General features: G+C 41.6%; 1 protein-coding gene across 1 annotated transcript in view; it reads right to left on the reverse strand.

Annotated features, from left to right (window-relative positions):
- Positions 1-12616, reverse strand: part of LOC128057632 (ATP-binding cassette sub-family C member 4-like) — a 200875-nt gene that overhangs the window by 63693 nt on the left and 124566 nt on the right. Inside the window, 1 exon segment of the mRNA XM_052650093.1 lies at positions 4417-4567. Coding sequence (XP_052506053.1) covers positions 4417-4567 — 151 coding nt within the window.

The following is a 12616-nucleotide window of genomic DNA, read 5'->3' on the forward strand; positions in this document are numbered from 1 at the left end:
CTTTCTTTGGGATTGGAATGAAAACTGACTTTTTCCAGTCCTGTGGCCACTGCTCAGTTTTCCAAATTTGCTGGCATATTGAGTGCAGCACTTTCACAGCATCATCTTTCAGGATTTGAAACAGCTCAATTGGAATTCCATCACCACCACTAGCTTTGTTCGTAGTGATGCTTTCTAATGCCCACTTGACTTCACATTCCAAGATGTCTGGTTCTAGATTAGTGATCACATCATCATGACTATCTGGGTCGTGAAGATCTTTTTTGTACAGTTCTTCCATGTATTCTTGCCACCTCTTCTTAATATCTTCTGTTTCTGTTAGGTCCATACCATTTCTGTCCTTTATTGAGCCCACCTTTGCATGAAATGTTCCCTTGGTATCTCTAATTTTCTTGAAGAGATCTCTAGTCTTTCCCAACAGGGAATATGGAGATTTAGCAGCAAACATCAGCCTGACAAATGAAAACCCTTCACCAATGTTCCCCTTAAGATCTATTTAGTCTTAAGATAGTGATAAAGTTACATTTTTGCATAGTAAGGACACAGTGATTTATAACAAAGTACAGTGATCTATAACAAAAGTGAAAATTCATTAACTCAAAAAGTCTAGTATTACTAACATCAAAAACTACTATATTTCCTTTTCTATATTCCGAATACATTAATATATTCCCAGGTGCCTAAGGACACGGAGGCCTGGTGGCAATCATTGACTCAACAATGAGAAAAAGCCCCATGCTAATTAAGATTTTTAAAATACTCCAAACTCTCTGTGATGTTTATGGTTGAGAGGTTGTCTGTCAGCAGAGAGGTTTAATCTGAGATACCCTTGTCACACCCAGGGCAGGGAATTAGCAGCAATTATTGGCACAACAAATGAAAAACCCTTCACGAATACAATTCCTAACCAACCCACTATACTAATAATTTCTAACTTCCCAAAAGAATCTGCCTTTAGTAAGTCTAAAACATCTCATGCCTCTCACAGTTGGGAGGCTGTAAACAATCACATGTGGCCGGACGAACTTGTAAGGCAGGCTAGATAACCTTCAGTGGAGTTCGTAAGTTGAAACACTCCTGTCACGCCCAGGAATTTTTATTGACTTGGAGCTGTAAGTTAACTCCTTCTCCGAGAGAGGTAATGGGGGTCAGCCCCCCATAAAGTCAGAGGTATAGGTGAGAGCATGAAACAGTAAAGTAGGTAGACTCTGGTTTTGGGGGTAGATGCTAGGGAACAGGGGGTTTCCTAAGGCTCGATCCGCCTTTGCGTATGCCGACGCCTCCTTCCTCCTGATATTTGCCATGGGCAGAGGTCCTCACGCTGGCTCCTGGCAAGAAGCATTACTTTGCCAACAAAGGTCCATCTAGTCAAAGCTATATTTTTTCCAGCAGTCATGTATGGATGTGAGAGTTGGACTATAAAGAAAGCTGAGTGCTTAAGAATTGATGCTTTTGAACTGTGGTGTTGGAGAAGACTCTTGAGAGTCCCTTGGACTGCAAGGAGAGCCAACCAGCCCATCCTAAAGGAAATCAGTCCTGAATATTCATTGGAAGGACTGATGCTGAAGGTGAAACTCCAATACTTTGGCCACCTGATGCAAATAACTGACTCATTTGAAAAGACCCTGATGCTGGCAAAGATTGAAGGTGGGAGGAGAAGGGGATGACAGAGGGTGAGATGGTTGGACGGCATCACTGACTCAATGGGCATGAATTTGGGTAAACTCCAGGAGTTGGTGATGAACAGGGAGGCCTGGTGTGCTACAGTCCATAGGGTTGCAAAGAGTTGGACAGGACTGAGCGACCAAACTGAACTGAACTGAACTGATGGTTTTCTAGTAGTCATATATGGATGTGAGAGTTGGACCATAAAGAAATCTTAACATGGAAGAACTGATATTTCTGAACTGTGGTGTTGGAGAAATCTCTTGAGAGTCCCTTGGACTGCAAGGAGATCAAACCAGTCAATCCTAAAGGAAATCAACCCTAAATAGTCACTGGAAGAAACTGATGCTCAAGCTTAAGCTCTAGTACTTTGACTGCCTGATGTGAAGAGCCAACTCATTGGAAAAGATCCTGATGATGGGAAAGATTGAAGGCAGGAGGGGAAGTGTATGACAGAGGATGAGATAGTTGGATGGCATCACCAACTCAGCTGACATGGGTTTGAGCAAACTCCGGTAGGTAGTGAAGGATGGAGAAGCCTGGTGTGCTGCAGACCATGAGGTCTCAAAGAGTTGGACTTGAATTAGGGACTGAACACTACCACCACCAGCAGCTAGAGAGAAAACATAAACAGCTCTAATCAACTGGCCACCACATGTGGTTATCTGGGGTGTGCATGAGGAGTACCTGGATTAAATTCATTGTCTAACTTACTGCAGCCTACTAGGTGCAAAAAATCCAAATATTACACAGTGATGGTGCCAAAGTCCTCAGACTCTCCAGATCAAATATTGAGAAAATTCTGTACTGCTTCTTGACAAAAGCCTCAGGAGAAACTCTTCTCTCCACTTTCATATGAATGGGCAATGGCCCTTGCCCCAGGGAAATATCTCTGTCAAACATTTTTTATGGAACAAACCCTCTTTGAACGTACCATAGACCTGCTTTGCAACAAAACTGTTGAATGACTCCCTTTCATGGGTGGCCTCAAACTATAAAACATCTGAAACCTTGACTACACAGAAGATTGGATGGAGCTCATCGCTTCCTCTTCTGCCTCCCCTGGTCCTACCATCCTACCAAGTCATCAGCAGAATGTCACACACACCTGGACTCTACTGTTCCCCCTCCATCGAAACACCTCACAAGACCAAACCCCATGGGAGGTCACCTGCTTCTCTTGATGAATGAACATTTCTTTTATAGATTTTATGAAACTGATGATCACTATCCTTTTCACAAAAAAAGATAAGTACCTCAAGTGTTTACTATTAAAAACAAAACACACAAATGCTACACACACACCAAAAAAAAAAAAAACCCTCCTTTGAATGAATGAACTGAGACTTTTTCCATTTAGTAGGTACAGAGAACCATAGGATTCAATATGCTTCTGTTCTTGGCTTGGTTTCTAGAAAGTAAAGTTGGTATTAATTTGCAATAATTATTCAGCTTTGAGGTCTCTGCTACAAACATTCCCTCCTTACTTTTTAGCTATTGTTTTCATAACTTAAAAAATATGTAACAATGCATTTTCCTTATTTTTAATATTAATGAAATGTATGCATTAAGAATAACATAAACTTGGTTCTTTCATCATCTGTGGTTACCTGTAGAATAGAATAATTAATCATAAAATGTGTTCCCCACTATTTTGTTTTTTTGGCTGCACCTTGCAGCCAAACCCAAGACCTTGCAGGGTCTAGTTCTGCAACCAGGGACTGAAGTGGTGGCTCCCACAGTGGAAGCACAGAGTCTTAACCACAGGACTTCCAGGGAAGTCCTTGTTCCCCATTATTCTAAAACTAGGAAGGTGTATGGAGTAATCAACTAAATGCATACTGAACAGATCCCTATCCTGTGTCCTCACAGGGGATTATTTTCAGCATCATTTATATAAATAGTTTTGAGAAAGGGGTACACAAACAGTGTGGTATCACCCCAAATGCTGATAATGATAAAGAACAAACCTGAAAATAACAGGGCTTATCTTTTCAACAGGGCTTCCCTGGTGGCTCAGACATTAAAGAATCCACCAGCAATGCAGGAGACCTGGGTTCAACACCTGGGTCAGGAAGATCCTCTGGAGAAGGGAATGGCTACCCACTCCAGTATTCTTGCCTGGAGAATCCATGGACAGAGGAGCCTAGTGGGCTACAGTCCATGGGGTCACAAAAAGTCGACATAACTGATGATTAACACACATCTTTTCAATACATTTAACAATTACAACTTACTTGAATGTGTACAACAATGTATTTTTCAAATATACCACTTCTGACACGTATTTCCTGAGGTCGCCTTTCCTTTTCCTAATCTTTTCCTTTCATTGTCATGTCTGGTAACTTCAGAAGAAGAAAAATTCTCTATGTTAGTTCCTTCTAATAAATTCCTTCTACATTGGTTCCAACATGATGAAATACTTTTAAGAATGGTATTAATAGAGTGGATACTCAGCTTTAGGAAGTAAGTTATGAACAAGACAGAAACGGTCTGTGTCCTCATGGTGCTCACATCCATCCTCTTTGTGCTAAAATGCAAACTGCAGCTGACCCACAATCCCCTCCATTTGCTTTAAGGATTCAAAGGGGCCACACTGATTCAAAGCGGCAGAACATTCAATCACCTAATGTTAACACAGTGAGAAATTTCACACGACAGAGTCTGCAGAACTTCAGGGGTCTGGTTAATTGCAGTACAAATAGAAGCCAGCATGCACTGTCATCCCAAACTGAGAGCCCAGGTACTCACTTGTACATTCCAGGCGTTTCACATCTTGTGACGTCTCTAAGAAATATCGCTGAAGAATAACGAAAAGGATGCCAAGGGGAATTGCAGGTATACCAATCCAAGGAATTGCAGCCACCATCACACCCACCACACCAATCACAAGTAGAAATGTCTGAAATAGCAAAAATACAGATGCCTTCATGTCAATGATACTTTTCAAAGATAAACTTTAATGATTTGCTCTGTTAGGATTAAACTCCTTTCCTTGAAAAACTTGTTGGAACAGCAGGGAATGCTTTCCCTTCAAAAGAAATAAAATTATAGGTGGCCCTCATGATATTTGTTGCATGTGCCAACACTTTGATAAGAACTTTCTAGGTATCAGCTCTTGTGATACACTCAGTAATCCTTTGAGGCAGGCATGACTAGTTTTAACAGATGAGAATATTTGAGGTTCAGAGAGTAGGAGTTCACTTCCAAACTATCAGGAGTCAGCTGCTGCTGCTACTGCTGCTAAGTCACTTCAGTCGTATCCGACTCTGTGTGACCCCATAGATGGCAGACCACCAGGCTCCTCTGTCCTTGGGATTCTCCAGGCAAGAACACTGGAGTGGGTTGCCATTGCCTCTCCAATGCATGAAAGTGAAAAGTGAACATGAAGTCACTCAGTCGTGTTCAACTCATATCGACCCCATGGACTGCAGCCTACCAGGCTCCTCTGCCCATGGGATTTTCCAGGCAAGAGTACTGGAGTGGGTTGCCATTGCCTTCTCCAATCAGGAGTCAGCAGGTGTTACTAAAAAGATGAGTGAACAGGTATCACAGATGAGGAATCCAGATGCCTTAGCTACGCATTCAGGGATAAAGAAGTGGTTAATTACAAATTCAGTGTAAAATATCTAGTAACAGTATTATCTAATCTTAGAAATGGAGGAGTGAGGCACAGGGTGAGGAGAAGCAACTTGATGGAGACTAAGTCACAGAGCTGGGAAGCCCGTGTCATGAGCCATTAGGACACATTTAAACTGCCAACATACAGCCATCTTTATATCCATAGTCTAAGTATTAAATTCAGTTCAGTTCAGTCACTCAGTCATGTCTGACTCTTTGTGACCCCATGGACTACAGCATGCCAGGCTTCCCTGTCCATCACCAACTCTTGGAGCTTGCTCAAACTCATGTCCATCGAATCGGTGATGCCATCCAGCCATCTCATCCCCTATCATCCCCTTATCCTCTTGCCTTCAATCTTTCCCAGCATCAGGGTCTTTTTCCAATGAATCAGTTCTTTGCATCAGGTGGCCAAAGTATTGGAGCTTTAGAATCAGTCCTTCCAATGCATATTCAGGATTGATTGCATTTAGGATTGACTGGTTTACTCTCCTTGCAGTCCAAAGGACTCTCAAGAGTATTCTCTAAGCTCAGCTTTCTTTAGAGTCCAACTCTCACATCCATATATAACTATTGGAAAAACAATAGCTTTGTTGTTGACTAGAAGAACCTTGGTGAGCAAAGTAATGTCTCTGCTTTCTTTTTTAAATTGGAGGTTAATTACTTTACAATATCGTATTGGTTTCACCATACATCAACATGAATCCACCACAGGTATACATGTGTTCCCCATCCTGAACCCCCCTCCCTCCTCCCTCCCCGTACCATCCCTCTGGGTCGTCTCAGCGCACCAGCCCCAAGAATCCAATATCATGCATCAAACCTGGACTGGATATTCATTTCATATATGATATTATACATCTTTCAAAGCCATTCTCCCAAATCATCCCACCCTCGCCCTCTCCCACAGAGTCCAAAAGACCGTTCTATACATCTGTGTCTCTTTTGCTGTCTCGCATACAGGGTTATCGTTACCATCTTTCTAAATTCCACATATATGCATTAGTATACTGTGTTGATGTTTTTCTTTCTGGCTTGCTTCACTCTGTATAATAGGTTCCAGTTTCATCCACTTCATTAGAACTGATCCAAATGTATTGTTTTTAATGGCTGAGTAATACTCCATTGTGTATAAGTACCATAGCTTTCTTATCCATTCATCTGCTGATGTACATCTAGGTTGCTTCCAGGTCCTGGCTAATGTAAACAGTGCTGTGATGAACATTAGGGTATACGTGTCTCTTTCAATTCTGGTTTCTTCAGTGTGTATGCACAGCAGTGGGATTGCTGGGTCATAAGGCAGTTCTATTTCCAGCTTTTTAAGGAATTTCCACACTGTTCTCCATAGTGGCTGTACTAGTTTGCCTTCCAACCAACAGTGTAAGAGGGTTCCCTATTCTCCACACCCTCTCCAGCATTTATTGCTTGTAGACTTTTGGATCACAGCCATTCTGACTGGTGTGAAATGGTACCTCATTGTGATTTTGATTTGCATTTCTCTGATAATGAGTGATGTTGAGCATCTTTACATGTGTTTGTTAGCCATCTGTATGTCTAAACGTAAGACCAGAAACTATAAAACTCCTAGAGGAGAACATAGGCAAAACACTCTCCAATATAAATCACAGCAGAATCCTCTATGACCCCTCCCAGAATATTGGAAATAAAAGCAAAAATAAACAAATGGGACCTAATTAAACTTAAAAGCTTCTGCACAACAAAGGTAACTATAAGCAAGGTGAAAAGACAGCCTTCAGAATGGGAGAAAATAATAGCAAATGAAGCAACTGACAAACAACTAATCTCAGAAATATACAAGCAGCTCCTGCAGCTCAATTCCAGAAAATAAATGACCCAATCAAAAAATGGGCCAAAGAACTAAATAGACATGTCTCTACTTTTTAATATGCTGTCTAGGTGGGTCATAGCTTTTCTTCCAAGGAGCAAGCATCTTTTAATTTCATGGCCACAGTCACGATCTGCAGTGACTTTGGAGCCCAAGAAAATAAAGGCTGTCACTGTTTCCATTGTTTCCCCGTCTGCCGGCCATGACGTGATGGGACTGGATGCCATGATCTTAGTTTTCTGAATGTTGCGCTTTAAGCCAATGTTTTCACTCTTCTTTTTCAATGTCATCAAAAAGCTCTTTAGTTCTTCTTTGCTTTCTGCCATAAGGGTGGTGTCATCTGTATATGTGAGCTTCTTGATATTTTTCCTGGCAATCTTGATTCCAGCTTGTGCTTCACACAGTCTAGCATTTCACATTATGTACTCTGCATATAAGTTAAATAAGCAGGATAACAATGTACAGCCTTGACATACTCCTTTCCCGATTTGGAACCAGTCGATTGTTCCATGCCCAGTCCTAAATGTTGCATTTTGACCTGCATACAGATTTCTCAGGAGGCAGGTCAGGTGGTCTGGTATTCCCATCTCTTGAAGAATTTTCCACACTTTGTTGTGATCCATACAGTTAAAGTCTTTGGCATAGTCAATAAAGAAGAAGTAGATGTTTTTCTGGAACTCTCTTGCTTTTTTGATGATCCAAAAGATGTTGGCAATTTGATGTCTGGTTCTTCTGCCTTTTCTAAAACCAGCTTGAACATCTGGAAGTTTATGGGTCATTTACTGTTGAAGCCTGGCTTGGAAATTTTGAGCATTACTTTACTAGCATGTGAAATGAGTGCAATTGTGTGGTAGTTTGAACATTCTTTGGCATTGCCTCTCTTTGGGATTGGAATGAAAACTGACCCTTTCCAGTCCTGTGGCCACTGCTGAGTTTTCCAAATTTGCTGGCATATTGAGTGTAGCACTTTCACAGCATCATCTTTCAGGATTTGAAATAGCTCAACTGGAATTCCATCACCTCCACTAGCTTTGTTTGTAGTGATGCTTTCTAAGGCCCACTTGACTTCACATTCCAGGATGTCTGGCTCTAGCTGAGTGATCACACCATCGTGATTATCTGGGTCATGAAGATCTTTTTTGTACAGTTCTGTGTATTCTTCCCACCTCTTAATATCTTCTGCTTCTGTTAGGTCACTACCATTTCTGTCCTTTATTGAGCCCATCTTTGCATGAAATGTTCCCTTGGTATCTCTAATTTTCTTGAAGAGATCTCTAGTCTTTAACATTCTATTTATTCCCTCTATTTCTTTGCATTCATCACTGAGGAAAGCTTTCTTATCTCTCCTTGCTATTCTTTGGAACTCCACATTAAAATGGGTATATCTTTCTTTCTCTTCTTTACTTTTCACTTCCCTTCTTTTCACAGCTATTTGTAAGGTCTTCTCAGATAGCCATTTTTATTTTTTGCATTTCTTTTTCTTGGGGATGGTCTTGATCCCTGTCTCCTGAACAATGTCACGAACCTCCGTCCATAGTTCATCAGGTACTCTGTCTATCAGATCTAGTCCCTTAAGTCTATTTCTCACTACCATGGTATAATCATAAGGGATTTGATTTAGGTCAAACCTGAATGGTCTAGTGGTTATCTCCACTTTCTTCAATTTCAGTCTGAATTTGGCAATTCATGATCTGAGCCACAGTCAGCTCCCAGTCTTATTTTTGCTGACTGTGTAGAACTTCTCCATCTTCAGCTGCAAAGAATATAATCAATCTGATTTCGGTGTCAACCATCTGGTGATGTCCATGTGTAGTCTTGTTTTATTGGAAAAGATGTTTGCTATGACCAGTGTGTTCATAGCAACGCACTTGGCAGAACTCTATTAGCCTTTGCCCTGCTTCATTCTGTACTCTAAGGCCAAATATACCTGTTACTCCAGGTGTTTCTTGACTTTCTACTTTTGCATTCCAGTCCCCTATAATGAAAAGGACATCTTTTTAGGGTGTTAGTTCTAGTAAGTCTTGTAGGTCTTCATAGAACAGTTCAACTTCAGCTTCTTCAGCATTACTGGTCAGGGCATAGACTTGGATTACCATGATATTGAATAGTTTGCCTTGGAAATGAACAGAGATCATTCTGTCATTTTTGAGCACCCAAGTACTGCATTTTGGACTCTTTTGTTGACTATGATGGCTACTCCATTTCTTCTAAGGGATTGCTGCCCACAGTAGTAGATCTAATGGTCATCTGAGTTAAATTCACCCATTCCAGTCCATCTTAGTTCCCTGATTCCTAGAATGTATATGTGCACTCTTTTCATGTCCTGTTTGACCACTTCTGATTTACTTGATTCATGGACATAACATTTCAGGTTCCTCTGCAATATTGCTCTTTACAGCATTGAACCTTGCTTCTATCACCAGTCTCATCCCCAACTGGGTGTTGTTTTTGCTATGGCTCCATCCCTTCATTCTTTCTGGAGTTATTTCTCCACTGATCTCTATTAGCATATTGGGCACCTACCAACCTGGGGAGTTCATCTTTTAGTATCCTATCTTTTTGCCTTTTCATACTTTTCATGGGGTTCTCAAGGCAAGAATACTGAAGTGGTTTGCCACTCCCTTCTCCAGCGGACTACATTCTGTCAGAATCACAGTTGATGGAAATTTTGACCAAAAAGGAGCTGGAATAAGAAGGTTGAGATGCTTGTCTGAGTTAACACTGGTTGTTCTGAGTCCTCTCAGCAACAGCACCTGAATCCTATGCTCACCAGCCCAGGGCCTCCTCACCTTGTCACCCAGGGTCGCTGGCCCTGGCGCATCTCTAAGGGATGGGTTGGTGGGTAATGCCTGTATCACAGAGATTTGGGGTTTATCATTTTACAGCTCTTCCTGATCAGCTTTCTCAGAGGATCCTCACAACTACCTTGTGAATGAGCAAAGTAAGTACTATCATTTCTATTTAGATAGGACATGAAGTTGGGAGGGAAAGTGGTATCCTAAGTATTCCCAAGGTATTGCAGGTCATGGAGAAAGCCAGGAATGGTCTGTACTCATGGAATTCCAGAGCCACCACTGAAGGAAGAGGAGCCTGGAAAGAGGAGGAAATGTCCAGAATTGTGACTCTGTGGCCAAGAACCCTTGTGAACCAAACTGCACTATCTGGAGACGCACATGTTTTTCCTGTTTCTCTCATCTGTGTCATGGTATCAATATGAAAAAAAGTGAAGAGGATGGAATTCCTAAAGAATAAATTCTAATCATCAGTCAGTTCTGTTCAGTCACTCAGTCGTGTCCGACTCTTTGTGACCCCATGAATCACAGCATGCCAGGCCTCCCTCTCCATCACCATCTCCCGGAGTTCACTCAGACTCATGTCCATCGAGTCAGTGATGCCATCCAGCCAGCTCATCCTCTGTCGTCCCCTTCTCCTCCTGCCCCCAATCCCTCCCAGCATCAGAGTCTTTTCCAATGAGTCAACTCTTCACATGAGGTGGCCAAAGTACTGGAGTTTCAGCTTCAGCATCAGTCCCTCCAAAGAATTCCCAGGGCTGATCTCCTTCAGAATGGACTGGTTGGATCTCCTTGCAGTCTGAGGGACTCTCAAGAGTCTTCTCCAACACCATAGTTCAAAAGCATCAATTCTTCGGCACTCAGCTTTCTTCACAGTCCAACTCTCACATCCATACATGACCACTGGAAAAACCATAGCCTTGACTAGATGGACCTTTGTTGGCAAAGTAATGTCTCTGCTTTTGAATGTGCTGTCTAGGTTGGTCATAACTTTCCAAAGAGTAAGCATCTTTTAATTTCATGGCTGCAGTCACCATCTGCAGTGATTTTGGAGCCCAGAATAATAAAGTCTGACACTGTTTCCACTGTTTCCCCATCTATTTCCCATGAAGTGATAGGACCAGAGGCAATGATCTTCATTTTCTGAATGTTGAGCTTTAAGTCAAATTTTTCACTCTCCACTTTCACTTTCATTAAGAGGCTTTTTAGTTCCTCTTCACTTTCTGCCATAAGGGTGGTGTCATCTGTATATCTGAGGTTATTGATATTTCTCCCGGCAATCTTGATTCCAGCTTGTGCTTCATCCAGCCCAGCATTTCTCATGATGTACTCTGCATATAAGTTAAATAAGCAGGGTGGCAATATACAGCCTTGACGTACTCCTTTTCCTATTTGGAACCAGTCTGTTGTTCCATGTCCAGTTCTAACTATTGCTTCCTGACCTGCATATAGGTTTCTCAAGAGGCAGGTCAGGTGGTCTGGTATTCCCATCTCTTTCAGAATTTTCCACAGTTTATTGTGATCCACACAGTCAAAGGCTTTGTCATAGTCAATAAAGCAGAAAGAGATATTTTTCTGGAACTCTCTTGCTTTTTTGATGATCCAGCGGATGTTGGCAATTTGATCTCTGGTTCCTCTGCCTTTTCTAAAACCAGCTTGAACATCAGGAAGTTCACAGTTCACATATTGCTGAAGTCTGGCTTGGAGAATTTTGAGCATTACTTTACTAGCATGTGAGATGAGTGAAATTGTGTGGTAGTTTGAGCATTCTTTGGCATTGCCTCTCTCTGGAATTGGAATGAAAACTGACCTTTTCCAGTCTTGTGGCCACTAGGTTTTCCAAATTTGCTGGCATACTGAGTGCAGCACTTTCACAGCATCGTCTTTCAGGATTTGAAATAGCTCAACTGGAATTCCATCACCTCCACTAGCTTTGTTCATAGTGATACTCTCTAAGGCCCACTTTACTTCACATTCCAAGATGTCTAGCTCTAGGTGAGTGATCACACCATTGTGATTATCTTGATCGTGAAGATCTTTTTTGTATAGTTCTTCTGTGTATTCTCGCCACCTCTTCTTAATATCTTCTGCTTCTGTTAGGTCCATACCATTTCTGTCCTTTATCGAGCCCATTTTTGCAGGAAATGTTCCCTCGGTGGCTCTAATTTTCTTGAGGAGATCTCTAGTCTTTCCCATTGTGCTGTTTTCCTCTATTCTAATCATAAATGGGGAAATACAGGGCTGTCTGTTCTCTCTTCTATTAGACCTACAGATGAACAATTTCTTAACAACCACTGGTTTAACTGTGCATTTGACCCTTCTACAACCTTCATATTCATGGAGAGGGGTCCTTCTAGCTCCTTCCACATCTGAGCTTAAGTAAAGTCACTCGGGGTGTTATCAGTGGTTGTCAGGGAAAAAATCTGCTGAAATTTCAATTAGGAAAAAACTCCAAATTACAGTTTTTTAGCAGATTCACATTATTTGATTGGACAATATTCACAGTTGAAATGGACGGTTTCAGTAATCTGTTTTTCTATATAATTTAAAGCCTTTAATGACTAACCCAGCCTGGCAGATAACCTGGGAAGCAGAGGTAAGATCAAAATGAAGGGAGCTGTGCCAATGCTCTTTCCTTGAATACCCATTATAGACTGGTAACTTGTTCTCAAAAGCTCCCTAGCTTAGGTTA

The sequence above is a fragment of the Budorcas taxicolor genome, chromosome 12 (genome assembly GCF_023091745.1).
Source record: "Budorcas taxicolor isolate Tak-1 chromosome 12, Takin1.1, whole genome shotgun sequence".
Lineage (NCBI taxonomy): Eukaryota > Metazoa > Chordata > Mammalia > Artiodactyla > Bovidae > Budorcas > Budorcas taxicolor.